This window comes from Amblyomma mixtum, chromosome 7 (assembly GCF_055824585.1).
Source record: "Amblyomma mixtum isolate Tamu chromosome 7, ASM5582458v1, whole genome shotgun sequence".
NCBI classification, from domain to species: domain Eukaryota; kingdom Metazoa; phylum Arthropoda; class Arachnida; order Ixodida; family Ixodidae; genus Amblyomma; species Amblyomma mixtum.
Window position 1 is genome coordinate 30,008,896 of NC_143018.1, and position 17,331 is coordinate 30,026,226.

Sequence of the window (17,331 nt, forward strand, 5' to 3'; positions counted from 1 at the left end):
TTAGGAAACGTCGGACAGCATGCGCAATTCGGCACCCAAGCAACCGAACGGTGTCTATGGCGTCACAAGTAGAACTGAGAGCTGGCATTAAGTGAGGCGCACAAGAGGTCCAATACAATCACTCCGTCCATATAATCGCTAGCTCTTCGTAGCGGCCGGAATGAAAAGGAGTGAACGGACCACAGCGGCCGGAATGAAAAGGAGTGAACGGACAGCTGTTAGACAGTTTTAGTCACTCGTACGAAAGGGCTTTCCGCGCGTACAGCTCGGACGGGTGAGGAGTGCGTAACCACAGACGTAGGTGAGATTCCGAAGCATCCGTGTGTGCCTCGCGCGCGTAGAGACCTCCGCGGATGATCTGGCAAGATCTCTGCAAGTAAGAGCGGCACATGAGAGACGACAACTAGAATGCAGTGATGGGGTGCGTTCGGCAGCACCCTGCCGTGATTTTCTAAGCCTGTCGGCTTGGATTCGTGGCGAAACGTAAGGGAATGAAACCCCTTCAAGGCAGGCATGCGAGATGCAATGCGGTGAACGGAAGGCGCAGTGCGCTTTCAAGTGGGGGAAATAGTGTTCAGCGCTTGCACTGTGCTCGACCGCACGAAAATGGTGCTCTGATGGCAGTAGAGCATCCGTTGGAGGTTGAGGCACTTGCAATACACGCTACACGACGGCGTACACGGGAGAAAGCCTCGGCTGCATAATGACAGCAGATATGGACTACACGACACACCTCGGGGATTAGCGGGCCTTAGGTCGGCAGAAGCAGAAGCTGCGTTGTTTCGCGAGCTCACGCATCTCGACTGGCTTCACTTAGATACTCGCCTTGGATGATATTGGCTACTGCACTGACCACAATCTGCGAGAGATGGCACGGAGAAGCATGCGCAAGCAGTACCGATTCTGTGCAATACGTCCACGTGGCTGCTTGTTGTGTGCGTCGCGTAGGTGTAAATAAAAGCGAATCAGATGACGCGCGCTTAGAGCCCGTACGTTTCTCGTATTTGCGTCCGTGAGGTCTCTACAAACGTTTCCTAAAGCTGTATTATACTGTGATCCTTGATCGTCTTGCCTGAAACCCTCTACTTGCGACGCCTTAAGCGCCGTCTGGCTGGCGAAATTGAAGCCGCAATGGAATTAAATTTAACCTTAAATCGTATGTCAAGCGCGGCCTAAATTCACATCTCAATGCATGTCTACTGCTTTACAGACCATTCCAAAGAAAGAACCCGGCTCGAAATTGTCCGCCTGTACACGTTTAACGAAGAAAAAGCCAGTTGCGTGGGAGAATGCTGCAGATCTGTGTAAAGGTTTGCTGAAATTATACGCGAAATGAATGTTTATAGGGGGCCTTTGGGTGCTCTGCGATCGTTACAAGGGCGCCGTGCATCTCTTCACACTCACGTAAGTGACCGCCAAAAGAGTGCGCTCACGCTCATGCTTGCCGAAACGTCCAGCACCAGCACCACGCGCTGGGCGAGGTCTTCTTTCTGCTGCGCTTGGTCGAAGGTCACTTCGACTCGCTTTGACATATCCGGCTTTTTGAGGCTGGAATCAAAAAAGGATTTGAATTTGTTCGTTCCTCCGCTTGCTGACTAGCTCGTTCAATTATTTGTGAGTATTCAGCATTCATTAGGCTCCAAAGAGTAATAACAGCCAGAAAAGTCGGGCGAGCTCCTTTATAAAGCAGTTTGTCGTAGCCGTTCAACTCGCATCTGGATCGGTACTTTTTTTTTGCAGTGGAGCCTTGTTTTTAATTTCCACGATTATCAATGAAAAATCTACAAGTGCCAGCAGTGTGTTAGAAAACAGCTGGCTCTAAATAACGATTTTTTTTTTATTAGCCGCGGCGAATTTCGAATATACCTAAATGTTCCTACATTAATAGAAAATATTGTTCGAGACAACTTTCACGTATGCAGCTGGATTGGATAGTTGGGGTAAAACAGCGAGAGTCCATTTCGGGCAGCGCTGCTATAGCGAAGTTAAATAAAAAGTCGAGTCAGAAATGATGCGCTCTCGCATGCAACCATTACACAAAACAAAAGGAGCTCGTTTACAGAAAACGTCGACGCGCAGCCGCCAAGCGCCGCCGAATGCAGCGAAGCGGGAGTATTGGAAGCAACAGCGCCCACAGCAGGTACAGAGCTCCGATAATGGCGCACCCGCGAAACTAGCGATGAACGCGACGAAGGGCTCGAAAATAGGCTTGAAATTATGCACCGCCGTGCGCCAGAACATTCATTACTGTGGGCTCTACTACTGTGCTGCTACCGTGCACAGTACTGTGTACAGATGCTACTGTGCACAGCACTTTATGCAGAACGGGTTCGAAGTTTATTCCAGCATGTGCGAAAGACGTTCATTTACGTCGGGCCTCACGTGTGCACACGAAAAGCGCATAACGGTACTCTAATTATGCGCTGTTCAAAGTGAGCTCCGTCATGAGGTCATGACGAAAGCTCTCACGCCCCATAGCCAACCAGCGCACTGGTCTCTGGAAAATTTTTTTATTGCTTCGGCATGTTCATTCAATGAGCGTGCCCGCCTAGTTTCAAAGACCTTTTCCATCTTCTCAAGAGAGAATGCAGAGGACATTCCTAAACCACCACATTTTGGGCGAAAGCACTATTTCAAGATTTCTAAGCGGCTCACCCAGTTTGTGTGAAGCTTGAACCTGAAGGTGACCTTGCGGATACCTATCATAGCAACAGTCCATGCGGAAGTAGAGTGACTAGTGCCGAGACCATGTTTGCAACCAGCGGAGGCGCGAACAGATAATCTTCACCGTCCACTGCATAGAGTACTATACTATCAGCGCAGTCGATCACGCCTCATGTAAATTTCAACACACACTCGCGCTGTGCATTGCACATCGTCGTCTTTGCCAAATTCCATGAGGACGAGGCGGGCGACTTCTTAAAAGGAATTGCCGAAGGCGTCTATAGCAAAGAAAACTTTAGCTCTGCTGTGGACGTAATGAAACATTGCTGTGCATTTGAAGTACTACAGTCACGGCGGATTTCCAACTTATTTCGATGGCTATCGAGTGTGACAAGTGTCGCCAGCGTCGACCTTCGTGGATCTGACGATATCGCCACAGTGGTTTGGCGTATTGTGCGTGAGGAGTTGACCTCTCAGCTGGAAGGTGACACACACGATCACGCTTGCCACCCAGGCTCGCTGTTTCGGCCACATGTGGACCAGACCGCTCCCTGGTACCGACGCGCCTACGAGAAGCCGCGCAACTGTTACAGTTCAGGAGATCGGGCTCTTTTCCGAACCAGGACATGAACCTGGCCAGCTCCTACCAGGTGACCTAACCGGGACCATGCCTTCTCGAACACCTCGAAGCGCACCTGTAGGATGTTCTCGGTCCAAACGGCCTCCTGTCTACTCCTACAATAAGAAAAACGCGCCCGTTTGTTAGAGTAGCGGCCGCAGCAAACGCATATCCCGGTATTGTCCTCGCCGTCGATCTGCGCGTCATTTCGTCCACGTCAGCATTTGCTCTGCGTCTGTAGCACTGAGTGGTGAAATTTTCTGGACAAAATTCACTGTTTTAGAGCGTGCAACCGACGATGAAATCCTGGGCGTTGACTTTTTTCGCGAGTGTAGAGCCACCCTATAGAGTGGAGCTGCCAAAATTTACCTGCGACGACACATGCTCTGCGCGTTAGGCGAAGATCCACCGCAGGGTCGAGAGGATTTACATTTGCTCACGCAAGACGTCGTCCTGGCAGCTTAGTCAGCAGCTTTCTTCCTGGTTAAATCTTCCTCCATTTCAATGGGGCCTTGGCACATCCTAATTGAACCGAAAATATATCCAGTGTAAAAAGAACGTATTTGTCCCACGTGCCGTCAGGACGGAGCGGACTGTTGCACGCTCGTGTGGGTCGTGAACCCTTCCACACAGCCAGTGCGCCTTTCGTCTGGCTTTAAACTCGCGAGATCTGACGACTGTTACCGACACTGTCTCGGCGGTTTCGGATTCTCAACGACCAGCATCAAAAACATCTGACTATTTATTATTCTCAGTTGCGAGAGATGATCGAAAATCCGCTCCCTTCTCCCGAGTGACGTGCATTGCAGGACGTTATCGTGCTTCATTCCAACGTGTTCGACATTCAGGTCCAAGAGAAGCTTCGGGACGGAATCATTCGGCAATGCAACAGTTCGTGCGCCCGTAAAACTAGTGACGAAGAAAGACAGTTAACGGTTATTTTGCGCCGATTCATCACCACCATCATCAACCTGACTACGACGACTGCAGGGCAAAGACCTCTCCCATGTCTCAACAATTAACGGTGTCCTTTGCCAGCTGTGGCCACAGTATCCCCTCGAACTTCTTATTAACGTCCGCCCACCTAACTTTCTGCTGTCTCCTGCTACGTTTGTTTTCTCGTAGACTCCGCAGCGTTACTCTTAAGGACCATCGGTTATACTGCCTTCGCATCACATGCCTCGCCCAAGTCCATTTCTTCCTCTTCATTTCCACTAGGATGTCAATAACCCCCGCTTGTTTCCTCAACCACTCTGTCCACTCCCGGTCTGTTAACATTACTCCTATCATTTTTCGTTTTATTGCGAAAGTAATACTACGCCCACTAACGGCCTTTCGCGTAGCGGCGGCCGGTAGCCATGTTTGACCTTTAGAATGACCTCTGACGTAGTAACCGTCGCGGTGAACACCTTAACCGCACCGTACAAGAAGGGAGGCAGTGGGAGTGAAAGAAGAAAGACAAAGAGGAGCAGCAGTGAAAAAGATGAAAATTCTATTTGAGGAAAGGAAATTAAGCCGTAACTGTCTCGCATCTCTCGGTGGACACCCGTCATCCGTTTGCAGAGGAAGGGAGGAAGTGGGAGTGAAAAAGGAACACAAAGAGGGCCCGTAGTGAAGAAAATGAATTAGAGGAAAAAAAAATGGCTGAGGCTTAACTTGGTTAAGCCTGGAGAATGCGAAGCATCATCGTGTCGCGTAATTTGGAGGCGCACAACCACAGCGACGGCGCGAGGTGGGCCCCCGTTTCTCCACTGTCGTGACGTCATCGTGTCACGTGGTGTGACGTCATGTATCACGTGATTTGGAGGCGCATAACCACGGTGAAGGGCTGAAGTGGTAGCTAAAGTAGTATGCTCCGCATAAAAATTACGCAGGAGGTTGCGCCGCTGCGCGGAGGAGAAGCCACAGTTGGCACGATTCCAGCGCAAGGATGGACACCGCGAGCACGGATGGAGACGAGAGCATGAGCGGACGCCGCGAGCATGAACGGACGCCGCAAGCATGGACGGACACCGCGATCATGAGCCATAAAAGGCTTCCGCTTTAAAATGAATTAGAGGAAAGGAAATTACGTATAGGCGCTAGTGACGTTCTAGCGTGACGTCATACCTGGAGGGAGAGACGGGCTACCAACTCGGCTCGTCGGGGAACGGCGGCCGCTTGCCACGGCGCGCCGCGCTCTTCCCGCTAGAGGCGCTGCATATGCCGCATAAAAATAGCTGCTTTCGCAACCTACCAGGCTTAACCAAAGCTGAGCCCCCGCCAATGTTTTTTTTTTTTGTAGCTCTGACCACAAATCAAAACGTGTACCAGTTAGAGCCCATTGATGACGCTGTGGACCGTCATCACTCGAAGTCATACTGATAGTCCTTTGATATCCGATATGGGTACTGGATATTACCAGTACATCCTTAAGACAGAGAGAAAACCGCCTTCGTGAGTCCCGACGGCATTTTCTGACTCAACGTAATGCCATTCCGCTTGGACAGCGTAAATGCGACATTCGATACGAGGATTAAAATATTCTATATGCATGTGCTACTTGCATGACGTCGTCATCTTTAGCAAGACCTTTCAAGAGCACAATGAAAGCCTCGGCATCATCCTCCACTGCATCAGCAAGACAGCAGTCTTCCTAAATTCCAAGTGCTATTTCAGAGATCGGCAAACTTTCGTCCTTTGATTCCTCGTACATACGGAGGAAATCGGGCCCGATCCGCAGAACCTTGGTGCGTTTGGCAATTTTGAAAAACGACGAGCCCTGAAAGCCCTTCGGAATTTCCCCTGCCTGTCTTCATATTTCCGCCACTTTATTCCCTATTTCGGGCAACATGCGCACCGGCTCACTTCTCTACTGCATAAGGACTGGCAGTTTGTGTAGAGAGCCGAATGGGATTTCAACAAGCTGAAATTCGCTCCCATTCCAGAAAGACGCCGAGCTAGCATTTGTGACCGACGCATAGAACACCTCGAAGAAAGAGGTCACCGGATATTCCCCTTTCTAACTGCTTTTCGTCAGGATACACACACTTTGCCTTCTTGTTTCACGAAGAGATTTCCACCTACTAGCTATTAAGTGGCGCTGAAGAAGCTCGGCGAAGAGCCCGCTTGCGCAGTTCCTGTTGTCCACTCCGACCAAAAGACCGCTATGACAAGCGTCACCTTGTGGCTACGTACCCCCAAGATGATTACTTTGGCTCTGGACGCCATTGCGCAAGCGTGGTCTGTGCCATACGTTTTTTGTTTTTAGGTATCCTGGCCGTTTCGTCGTTGTGGGTCGCTTGAGCGATGTCACTGTGTCACTGTGTGAGAGTTATTGTTGGGAAAGCAACACTACTGGAGCCCAGCTCGGCTCGTCGCGTATGCTCGTGGCGGTGCGTCTATGAAACGACCTTGAGACGCCGTCCCCTAGCAACCGCTTCAGCTGCGCCCCAACAGATCGCGCCGCACCGCTGCCGCCTGTAGCCTACACATTCTGAGGGCGCTGGGTTTCACAGCTCATGAGGGCGTCGAGCCGGAACGAGCTAAACGAAACGCTTCACCACAAGCGTATTGGCAAAGGAAAGGAAAATGATAGGTGTAACGTTAAGAGATCGGAAGAGGGCGGATTGGGTGAGGGAACAAACGCGGGTTAATGACATCTTAGTTGAAATCAAGAAGAATAAATGGGCTTGGGCAGGGCATTTAATGCGAAGGCAAGATAACCGCTGGTCCTTAAGGGTAACGGAGTGGATTCCAAGAGAAAGCAAACGTAGCAGGGGACGGCAGAAAGTTCGGTGGGCGGATGAGATTAAGAAGTTTGCGGGGATACAGTGGCGGCAACTGACAAAGGACAGGGTTAATTGGAGAGACATGGGAGAGGCCTTTGCCGTGCAGTGGGTGTAGTCAGGCTGATGATGATGATGATGTATTGGCAAAAACGGCACATACGAACTTGTACCGTTGCCCGGAAATGCCAGTTAATACCCGACCATGCACGGGTTACTCGGGTAAGCTCGGGTAAGTTCAGACGAGCGTCGTGCCATCTGCGCGAGAGGTTGCTCAGGAAGACCAACATGGGTCACAAAATCCCGACGGGTAGCTAGGATAGAAGCAGCCACCTGCCAATGCAGCGACGCATCGCTCAACCGCTGCGCCACTGGATGGATGGATGGAAACAACTTTATTACACACAAAAAAAATCTTCCAGGGTGGTCCCCTACTGGTCCAGGAGTCCACGGGCTTGCGCTTCACGTAAAGCCCGATCCACTAGCCATTTCTGGCCGGCGGGCTGAGCGGTCCGTAAAGCAGCCTCCCAGGAAGAATGAGTGGGATTGGGGATGGGGGATACTGCCTTTGGGGAAGGACATTCCCAAAGGTAATGGAAAAGTGTGGATTTGGGCACGCCACAGGTGTTACAATCAGGAGGAAAGGTGGGATGAAAGCATGAGAGGCGGTGGGGTGAAATAAAGCAGCCTGTCTGTAATTGCCGCCATGTGGCGCTGGATAAGGGCGACAAGGTACTGTGGGGTGGTGGCAGTGTCATGCGGCTGAATTTGTAAAATGTGGTAATTTGGTGATATGTAGAGAGGACCGAAGGGGCTTCTTGCGCAGGGTTGGGTGCCTGATCCTCCGGGGTCCGGGAGGAGAGTTCTCGGGCCAGCGCATGAACGCGCTCATTACCGGGGATCGAGGCATGCCCAGGGACCCACGACAGAGTAACCGTTCGGTCGAGAGAGGTGGCCGTGGTAAGAATACGGTGTGTTGCCGGAGTCGCCACGCCCTGTAGGTAGTGGCGGTACGCGGCCTGTGAATCTGTGCAAATTTCTGTTATGTTTTTGTCAATGATGGAGTGGGCCAGAGCAAGTGCGATGGCGGCTCCTTCCGCCTCTGCAGGCGAATTAGTTCGAATAGTGGCAGCGGCCCCCACTGTGCCGTCTTCATAGGCTGCGACTGCCGTGAAATATCCTGGTTTAGAATTTTGTGCCGCGTCGACATAAAGGATATCGGAGCGGTTGCTGTATGTTTTCGTGTAATAGCTCGCTCGTGCCTGCCGCCTACCGTGATGGAGACTAGCACTCATATTGCGCGGTAGGGGCTTCTGATATATGTGATCCTGCGTGCGCAGAGAAATCATGTAAGGTGTAGGACTTGTTGGGGTGGGAATTGGTGGATTGAGACGTATGCGCCACTGAGCTTGTAGTGGTATATGAGGACTCGCCGCCATCTATGAATTGTAAGTAGGAATTACCAATTCAGCATGCATGGGCATTAACCCAATAAAGATATGCCACACCACTAAGGCGGGTTTTAAGTGTCCCCCTCAATTGAAGAATGAACACCTGCTTTCGAAGGTCTACTCGGTTTAACAACGTTAAGCCCAATCGATTTTTATTGTAATTCTCAAAGTTAAGCATCTCGACAAGCCCCAGTGATATCACTACTGGCCGGCATCTGCCAGCGCCACCCAACTCACTTTTTGAAGTCCTCGTGTTTGCTGATGACATCCCAAGTGGACCGTTGATCGCAGAGGTTGTTGTGCTTGTTGGGGGCGAGCGGGAAGTGGGGTCGGGGCCCGTCCATGCTGTCAGAGAACTGGCTGACCTGTAACGGGGGAGAGTGGGCCGATGCACGGAAGCGTGGGTTAGAATGCGTCAAAGGAGAAGAACAGGAGGAGGTAAAAACTTTATGGCCCCGAGGTCTCGGGCAGTGGAAGCGAAGGCTTGTCCATCTCAGCAGGAAGCGGTAATCAATGAAAGGGTGAAAGCGGAACAGGAAAGTAGACACGTTATGAAGGAGTTTGATCCAGTTCCTAACTTGCACCGAGGGAGAGAGAGAGAGAGAGAGAGAACATAAAAATTCACAGGGACACCTTCTTCCTTTCTTTGCTTGCAATCCGATTACATTAGCCGCGCTTAGAGCGCTTGCCGAAAGTGCCGTCATTTTCAATCGGGTGACGTTCCTTCCCGTTTTGTGACATCCTTTTCTTTTCTTTTTTTTAATCTGCTGCGTTTTTCAATTTATGACACCTCTACCTTGCAACCAATGGTAATATTCACCCTGGTGTTGTCTCTTCCCTGCAGCCAATACGCAAATTTTATGACCGATGACGCGTTTTGTTCCCAAGGGCTTAGTCATTAACACAAGAATTCGGGTGAAATTTCTGTCCACTCCCTAAAATACAGCTTATGTTGCAAAAGCTGCTTTTCGAGCAAGACAACATGCAAGAAAAGGGGCACCTATCAGCTGGTACTATCTTTATATTTTGACATGATCATCGTGTAGGCCTCCTAGCCGCCGCCAACTTCCTTGATCTGTTTCAGAAACTAAATCAGCGTTCGTAACCTAAGTCCCTTCAAACAGAGCGAGTGAAGCGGCACTTCACCACCACGATAAGTGAAAACTTCTTACATTGGTGACGTAGGGCATGAACATGATGGAAGACTGGACGGGGTGATGCTTGGGCTGCTTGAAGATGACCTCGCAGTTGGCCTCAAGGTTGCATTTGTTGTCTATCGCGCACAAACTTCCATCTGACATTCTCGGGCTGAAGATGATTCTGGCTGAGCAAGCATTCAGCCGTAACTGAGAAAAGAATACGTGCGCACATTTACCAAAGGGTGAGCGCATCTGATACGTCAACAATGTAATGCAAATAAAAAAAAATACTTGTGTTCTGGTTGCTTTTTTTTCTTCTGCCTATTATGCATAAATAAATCATGTAAAACTCCGCAGTTACTCATTTGCATGGAAGGGAACCCTGGCCAGGAAAATAGTTAAAGTTATTTGATTGTTAGGTTGGTTTATCTCTCTCCTATTCATCCTTTTCCGCTAATATATCGTCCTTACTGGCTAAGCCGTATAATAACTTTTACTGAGCTAATTTGCTTCCAGAAACAACTGAACTCGTTCCTCACCGCGAGCAAACATCCGTGCACTCTTTTTCTGGCTGTTCTCGTTCTCGACGTCCACACCAGCGGCTTGGCAGCTCCATTACCATCATATTTATCATCTGCAGCAGCCTGAATACGCCTACTACTGCTGCTCGTGTGAAAGCTAGGAGGGATGAGAAATGATATTTTTCTTATCTGGAGAATATAGCTGTGTTCCGAAGAGCATATTGGGACGCTCTTTTTCAAGCAAGGATGTCCTGCTTCATGTCAGAAGATTTCTCCCCAGGTTCCGCGTCTTCATAGAAATGAGCAAGAAAACTGCCTAAATGCACTTATATTTGACCACTGTTGCTAAAAGATACTAGACGCATCCAAACCGAGTCATTCTGGGGAGCTATCGACGCGCAAGCTTTCGCTACATATGTGGCGGCCTCGAGCACTGACGTGCCGAAGCTCTGGGAACTCTCGCCACGTCTCTTCATCCACTGATACAGATGGCGGTGCTTCAGTCGGAAGACTAGTGCTCCTGTATAAGCTATGTAAACACTGCAGAGCTCTAAAGACCTTGGTAGACAACACCTCTTTGTCCGTCTTTGCGTTTTATTAACGGCGTTTAAATTTATTCTCGCTCGCGTTCCAAAACATCAGGCGATGGCTGTGACTTCCTGGAAGAACGGCACGCCCACGTGAACAATTACCGCATAAAGTGAGCAACACGAAGCCGCATTATACGCAACTGATGTTAGCGAGGTCTACGACTTCGCCACAAAAACTTCTGTTCAACAGTGTCAAGTTCTCTATGTTCGTTTCGAACATGGACATCTTTAACGCAGGTATGTCTGTTCGAGTTTGTGAAAGTGACTCAGTCTCCGGTGCCACTCAAGCACCGGAAAAACTAGACGTAATCTTTAGGAATTATCTCGGTCCTCCACAAAAGAAAGCATGACCATATGCTCGTGACCTCTGCCCTCTGTAAATATCCTACTTCACGCCACAGAGAAAAATCAAGTTCTGCTGCCCGTTAGGTGCTCGCAACTTTAGGTGCTCGCGACTTCAATGTCAACGCTTGGTTGTCGGCAGAATCTCCTTCTAGGTGTAGTGGGTTTCAAGCATGAAATGCTTTTAGCTCCCGCTTTCGGCAATGTGGTGATGCCCGATGTTTAACGAGATTGGTTGCGACTGAGAGAAGGATGAAAAGGAAAGTGGACGGGCCTGCCAACTGGCTCAAGCCGAGCCACCACCGCTGCCACGTGCAGAAAGAAAGACAGAAAGAAAGAAAGAAAGAAAGAGAGAAAGAAAGAAAGATAGGAAGAAAGAAAGGGAGAAAGAAAGAAAGGAAGAAAGAAAGAAAGAACGAAAGGAAGAAAGAAGGAAGGAAAGAAAGAAAGAAGGAAAGAAAGAAAGAAAGGAAGAACGAAAGAAGGAAAGAAAGAAAGAAAGAAAGGGAGAAAGAAAGAAAGAAAGAAAGGAAGAAAGAAAGAAAGAAAGAAAGAAAGAAAGAAAGAAAGAAAGAAAGGAAGAAAGAAAGAAAGTAAGAAAGAAAGAAAGAGAGGATGGCGCTACGGTCCTACACTCACGCATGTAAAAGACCGGCCGCTGGGTCTTCAGCTCACGCCCTTTCCCCCTCTGGCAGGCAGATGTATACACGCTCGCGGAGTATTCGAACGCGCTGCATATACGTTCTTGTCAGGCCTGCGTCTCGTCGTGTCCGCGTACGCTTCTGCATCATAATGCATTTCAATGCCGCCACCGTCACAGCTGCTTAACCCGAGCAATGGAGCCTGATAAAACAAGAGGTAGGAAGCGTCTTGCGGAAAGCGATCGCTTTGCGAGTGATACGCCAAAGAAGAAGACTGCTCGCTCCTGGCCTGCCGACAACGAACACTAGACCCATTTCAAGATTTTGACTAGTACCATCTACAAGCAATGTGTTATGCCCGTAAACATTTCATGCTTACTCTACTCTCGGTTACGGGAGAGGCAGAGATTTTTTTTTTTTTCTACCAGCTCTCAATATTAACCTGTAATCAGCTTTTCTTTTAGAACTGCCAGCCTGTAACCGTGAACCCCTACCATCGTTTTTCGCCCCATCCAATATTTTCCGTGTGGCTCACCGTTCCCTTGTGGCAGTATGTGAGGGGGTGCCTGCTGTCGTTGCGGCTTCCGTACTCGTCGAACACGCCGTACCTGAAGTGGGCCCACTCGTGCACGAACACGTACGCTGCGAATGTGCGAGTGTTTTCCTTATTCGTACTTTTAAGCATAAAATGCTGTTTGGAACTTGGCACCAGAACGGAGGAGAAAACAGACCCGAACCTAAGCTAACACTGGAGAAACGTTCAGTTCAACCTCTCTGCCTGGTGCATACGTGCTGCTCTGCCACGGGAGCTGCTCCCGTGTCAACGTAGCTTCGTCGTGTTCGCGTGGTGGTAAAAGCCAGCGGCGGCGCGAAGGAAGTTCTGCCGTGCAGCCAGAGAGGCGCACGCGCAGGCCTGGTGCCACTCGATGAACGCGGCAAGCGCCGTGAGCGAGCCGACATCACTGCGCATGCCCGCGAGAATTGCCGCCAATACGGAATGGGCATGCTGCCTACGCGGGCATCCGTGGCGCCGTCCATTACCACTGCCAGTTATCAGCTCTGGTTACGCAGGTCGCCATATAAACACTAATTTTTATTGCGAAAGCAGCGTGGCCCCGGCGGTCACCACGTTTGTCCTTTAGACGACCCCCGTAGTGACGTCACATCGAGCGGAGGAAAACTTGAGACCAGTTCGGCTCGTCGGCGCGGACCCAGGGTAACCACGGCGCGCCGTGCATCTGCTGCGCGCCGCAGCCGCGAGGAGGCGCTCGCTGTGGTGACGTCACACCAAGCGGAGAGAAAACTGGAGACCAGCTCTGCTCGTCGCCGCAGTCCCAGGGTAACCACGCCGCTGCTGCTTTCTCTCTCTCTCCTTCCCTTCCTTTCTCTGAGAGGAGATTACGTGTGGATGTGTATATATAAGGTGTTTCGACCAAGGCCGCGTTTGCTTTTGCAACCTACCGGGCTTAACCAAGCTAAGCCTGTGCCAAATTTTTTAAACTAACTTTCACTCCAGCGCCAATTTTCGCTTCATGAAAAAAAATTCTCGCTTCCTCGCCGGATTATGCGACGGAACAACGCAGAAATCTTATGGTTGCAAGGCTGTGCTGCCCACACTGACAGCACACATGGTCTAGCATTATTCTAAATATTTTACCTTGGGTCACTCCGCGCACTGCAGGACCCTTGTGCTGTACAGCTACTTTCCGGTGTGCCTCAGTTTGAGTGACGCGTCGCAGTCTCATCCACTCGGCTGCTTCACTCTTCCTTTCGTCACTTTGAGACGCCGTGGTGGCTCACCGGTTATGGCGCTAGGCCGCTGACCCGAAAGAGGTGGGATCGATCCCGGTCGCGGTGGTCGATTTTCGATGGAGGCGAAATCCTACAGGCCCGTGCACTGTGCGATGTGAGCGCAGGATACACTCCGGGCGGTCCAAATTTTTGGAGCCTTTCCCTATGGCGTCCCTTATAGCCGGAGTCGCTTTAGGACGTTAAACCCCCGTAAACCATGCACCTTAAACATTTCGTCACTTTGCTGCGCGCATCGATTCTCTGGTTTTGTGCTACACTCTATGCTCAGCACAGCACAGGCAGATAATTCCGGCGCGTTTGCGAGCGAATTCCTCGTAACAGTGTAACACTCATTTCGGCTGCATAACGGCTGCATCCAGACTGTGGCTTCCAACCCTGTCCTGACTGCCCACATACACGTGCGTGGTACTAGGAATGCACCGGCGACCCGCCACATGTCACCAGAGGAAATAGGAGGACTCTCGATTAGTTAGTGCTCTGGAGGATAGTGCTCTGTGAGCGCAAACTGGCGCTCCGCTCTCCCTATCCCCTTTACGGAGGGGTTCCCGTATTCTTAAGCGCCCTGGTGTAGCCATCCTACCCAACTAAACTAAATGTCTCCTCAACACATCCACAGCAGCCTAATGTGCTCTTACTTTTTGATTTTTCCTCCTTTGTCTCTGCCCTCCTTCTCCCTACCACCGTGCCAGCATCGTTTTCACCCTTCCTTCTTTACGCTTCTCCTCTTCACAAGAGCTGTATGTTGCTACGCGAACATACGCGCTTCCGCTCATCTTCATTGGAAAGAACGGCCATCGTCGTAAGAGAACTAAAAGCGCAAATATTGTGTCGAAAACTAAATCAAATACCTGGGTTAAGCCATCTCTTGGCCGTGGAGTTATTGATTGTGGCCAGGAATCCGGGAGTGAGCTCGATGAAGTCTCCCGGATGGCCGCACGGCTTCACCTGATGTGTGAATGGCTTGTCGCCGTTATGCCCCGTGGGCATGTCGACGCGCACGTTGCTCCTGTAGAAGGCAGTTGACGAAAGCGCCCGGGTGCCATTTTTCTTCTGCCATGTCTTGGGAACCTCGATGGTGACGTGTTTGAAGTACACACGCCCACTGGTGGCCTTGTGGAGGAACTCGGCTGAGGAGCGGAACAGCCTCTGTGCATTTTCAACATGCTCACAATATTTACTCATCGTGTCGCAATATATTAAATCTAAAAGTGCCCGTGGTTGCTAATCGGTCACGCGCCTATTCTTTCCCTTTATAGTCGCGTGGCATGCATCTTACCTCTACATATTCCTTATCTTTATTTTGCTCGTTTTTTATCCATCTGCCGCTTTTGTTGCTGCTCAGTTGCCTGGCTTGGGATGCACATTAGTATTCTTGAGCTGGGCGACAACACGCTGGGGAGATTGTCTTCGGGAGGAGGAAAACAGATGGACTGAGTCCAAGTTGACAGGGTCGCCCATCTGTTATCGTGATATAGATGGACGGACGCATGCTGTTCTCGTGAACAGGACCCCTAATTCTATCGCATTGTTATTATTTTTCAAGAAAGAAGAACGCATCTCGGCAGGCTACAAAAAATGGGTTGGGTGCTTAGCTAAGGTTAAGCCTGGATATCTCGAAGCGAAAAGCTGCGGTGATGCTTATGGTTTAGCTTATGGTTATGCTTTATGATCACTTCTGTATCGGTAGTATCACGCTCTTCTTCCGTGCTGAATGCGCACGCCTATTCTCTGGCAAGCGCTTATATAGCCGGCCTCCGCGGTAAACACGCGCTTGCGGCGAACGTCAAACGATAACGCATAGCGCGCGGCAGCGTGCCCCTGTTCTATGGGCAAGCACGCCTTATATACCCCTCCTTTCAAGTGCGCACGGCTGCAGCGAGACGTCAAACGGTGGCGAGGAGGAGAAGGGGCAGCGCACATACGCACTAGCCTGCTCCTTGCGTGACGTCACTCGTGCTGCGGCATACGCCGGCTCACGCGAAGCGCGGTGTCGTCTAGCGTAGTGAAGCTTTTCGCTTAAAAACGGAATACCAAAATGAAGTGAAACATGCCCAAAGAAATCATTTGAATCATGCAGCGCTTAGTGTATAAAAAAGCGCGCTTGAAATTCTACGCGGGATTCGCCATGGAACGCATCTCTAAGACAAAGAGAGATACAGAAAAGTGGTGAAGGAAGGGCAGGGATATTAACCAGAATGGTGTTACGGTTGGCTAGCCTGCACAGAAGGAGAGGGATGAAGGCGGCGTGAAAGGACAATAGGAAGTAGAGAAAAGAGTCCGTAGGAAGCACATGAAGCAGTGAAGAATGGCCTCCACAGCTGTAGCCTGCGCACCGACCATGACGGCTGGCGAGCGCTGTGAGCTGAGCAGGGCACATCAACCGTCCTTCTTCGCTTAAGACGCAGCGCAGATGTTCCTCCGTGCAGAAAGGCTGCTTGCCGTTGCGGTTGATAATGCAGATGACAAAGAGATGTATCCGCACTCCTCGGAACATATCAAGCACTTGAAGGCATTTTGTGCAGCTGGTGTGCCAAAGCTGGAAAGCAGCACACGCATGGCGTTCACAAAAGTCTGCAGCTTTGCAATTACTTGCTCGTGCATAAATTGCACGGGTACCTCGGCTAGAGTCCGAACAATAGAAGGCTTAGCACACTGACTACGTCTACCCGTCTACGACCACCGTCTTTGCACTGCCAGTCATACGGGCCCCGTTCTTTATAGTGGTATGCTGAGGGCGAGGACAAGTTGCAGAAATCAGGGACCATCCTTCCCAACGGCCACAGCTTTCCTAGGAGACCTCTGACGAGGGTGACAACGTCGTCGCACCTTAGCAGCGGCACATATGTGTGTGGAATAGTCTCGTGTCATTCGTTGTATCTCACATTTTTTTTTCAAGCAAGGACAATCTTTTGAGGCCCCTTCATGAGCGCCGCGGCAATTGGCAAACTTTAGGACTCTTTCCAGGAAAGCATCACCGCTGTGTGGATGAGAACAGCATGGGCACACGATGGATGGAGAAATTTCACATAATACTCGTGTCCAATTTTCATGCATTTCCGGCACTGGAGAGCCTTGGGAACGAAAGGCTTAACCACGTGCCGGAAGTGCCTTGGTTAACATGTCACTTATTCTAATCGGTCTTTAAACTGATGCTAAAAACAATGCTCCGTGAAAAAACGCTCCGAATTGCCGCGGGAGGAAAGGGGGAGAAAAAGCTGCTTACTTTGATGTTGTCAATGATGGACTCGTCCTGAGGAACATTGTCGCTGATGGATACCCACAGTTCCTTGTAGCCTCCATCTGTGTTGTCGATGTCGACTGACGCCGTTGTGGTTAACAGAAGCAGCAGGACGTGCGTAAAACCGAACATCCCGCCCACTTTGACGTCGCCCTCAGTGCACCTGGGAAATATTAAAAAAGAAATATTTAAAAGCGTAAGAACCACAGCTCTAGTGTTGGAACTGCGTAGCAATAATTTGAGAACGGAGAGAGACAGGGAGTTCCCTGAAATCTGGCTTTTATTCTAGACAAGTTTGCAAAATGATGGCTTCTCTGTGCTCAGTACCAGGACTGGTTCACTGTAGGGAAGATTCGAAGGAGCCTTTCCTCTGGTGCTGCTCATCGCTTGCTAGACAACACTTGCAACGAAGCTAAGAATGAAACTCTCGACTGACGAAAGTCTCAAGGCCCCGAGCGGTATGTATTCTTTCCACTCTCACAATTCACGAATTTATCGATCACTCAGGATTACCTTGATAGAACTGTTCATTCTCTACAAACTAAGT

General features: G+C 50.2%; 1 protein-coding gene across 1 annotated transcript in view; it reads right to left on the bottom strand.

Annotated features, from left to right (window-relative positions):
* The window catches only part of LOC149335516 (calcium-activated chloride channel regulator 1-like), a 69,192-nt gene that overhangs the window by 28,124 nt on the left and 23,737 nt on the right, over nt 1-17,331 (bottom strand). The window contains exons 5-10 of the mRNA XM_089553950.1: nt 16,770-16,947; nt 14,395-14,692; nt 12,270-12,376; nt 9,674-9,847; nt 8,739-8,866; nt 1,434-1,548 (exon numbers count right to left, since the gene is read on the bottom strand). Of these exons, the coding sequence (XP_089410076.1) occupies nt 1,434-1,548; nt 8,739-8,866; nt 9,674-9,847; nt 12,270-12,376; nt 14,395-14,692; nt 16,770-16,947 (1,000 nt within the window). The remainder of the gene's footprint in view (nt 1-1,433; nt 1,549-8,738; nt 8,867-9,673; nt 9,848-12,269; nt 12,377-14,394; nt 14,693-16,769; nt 16,948-17,331) is intronic.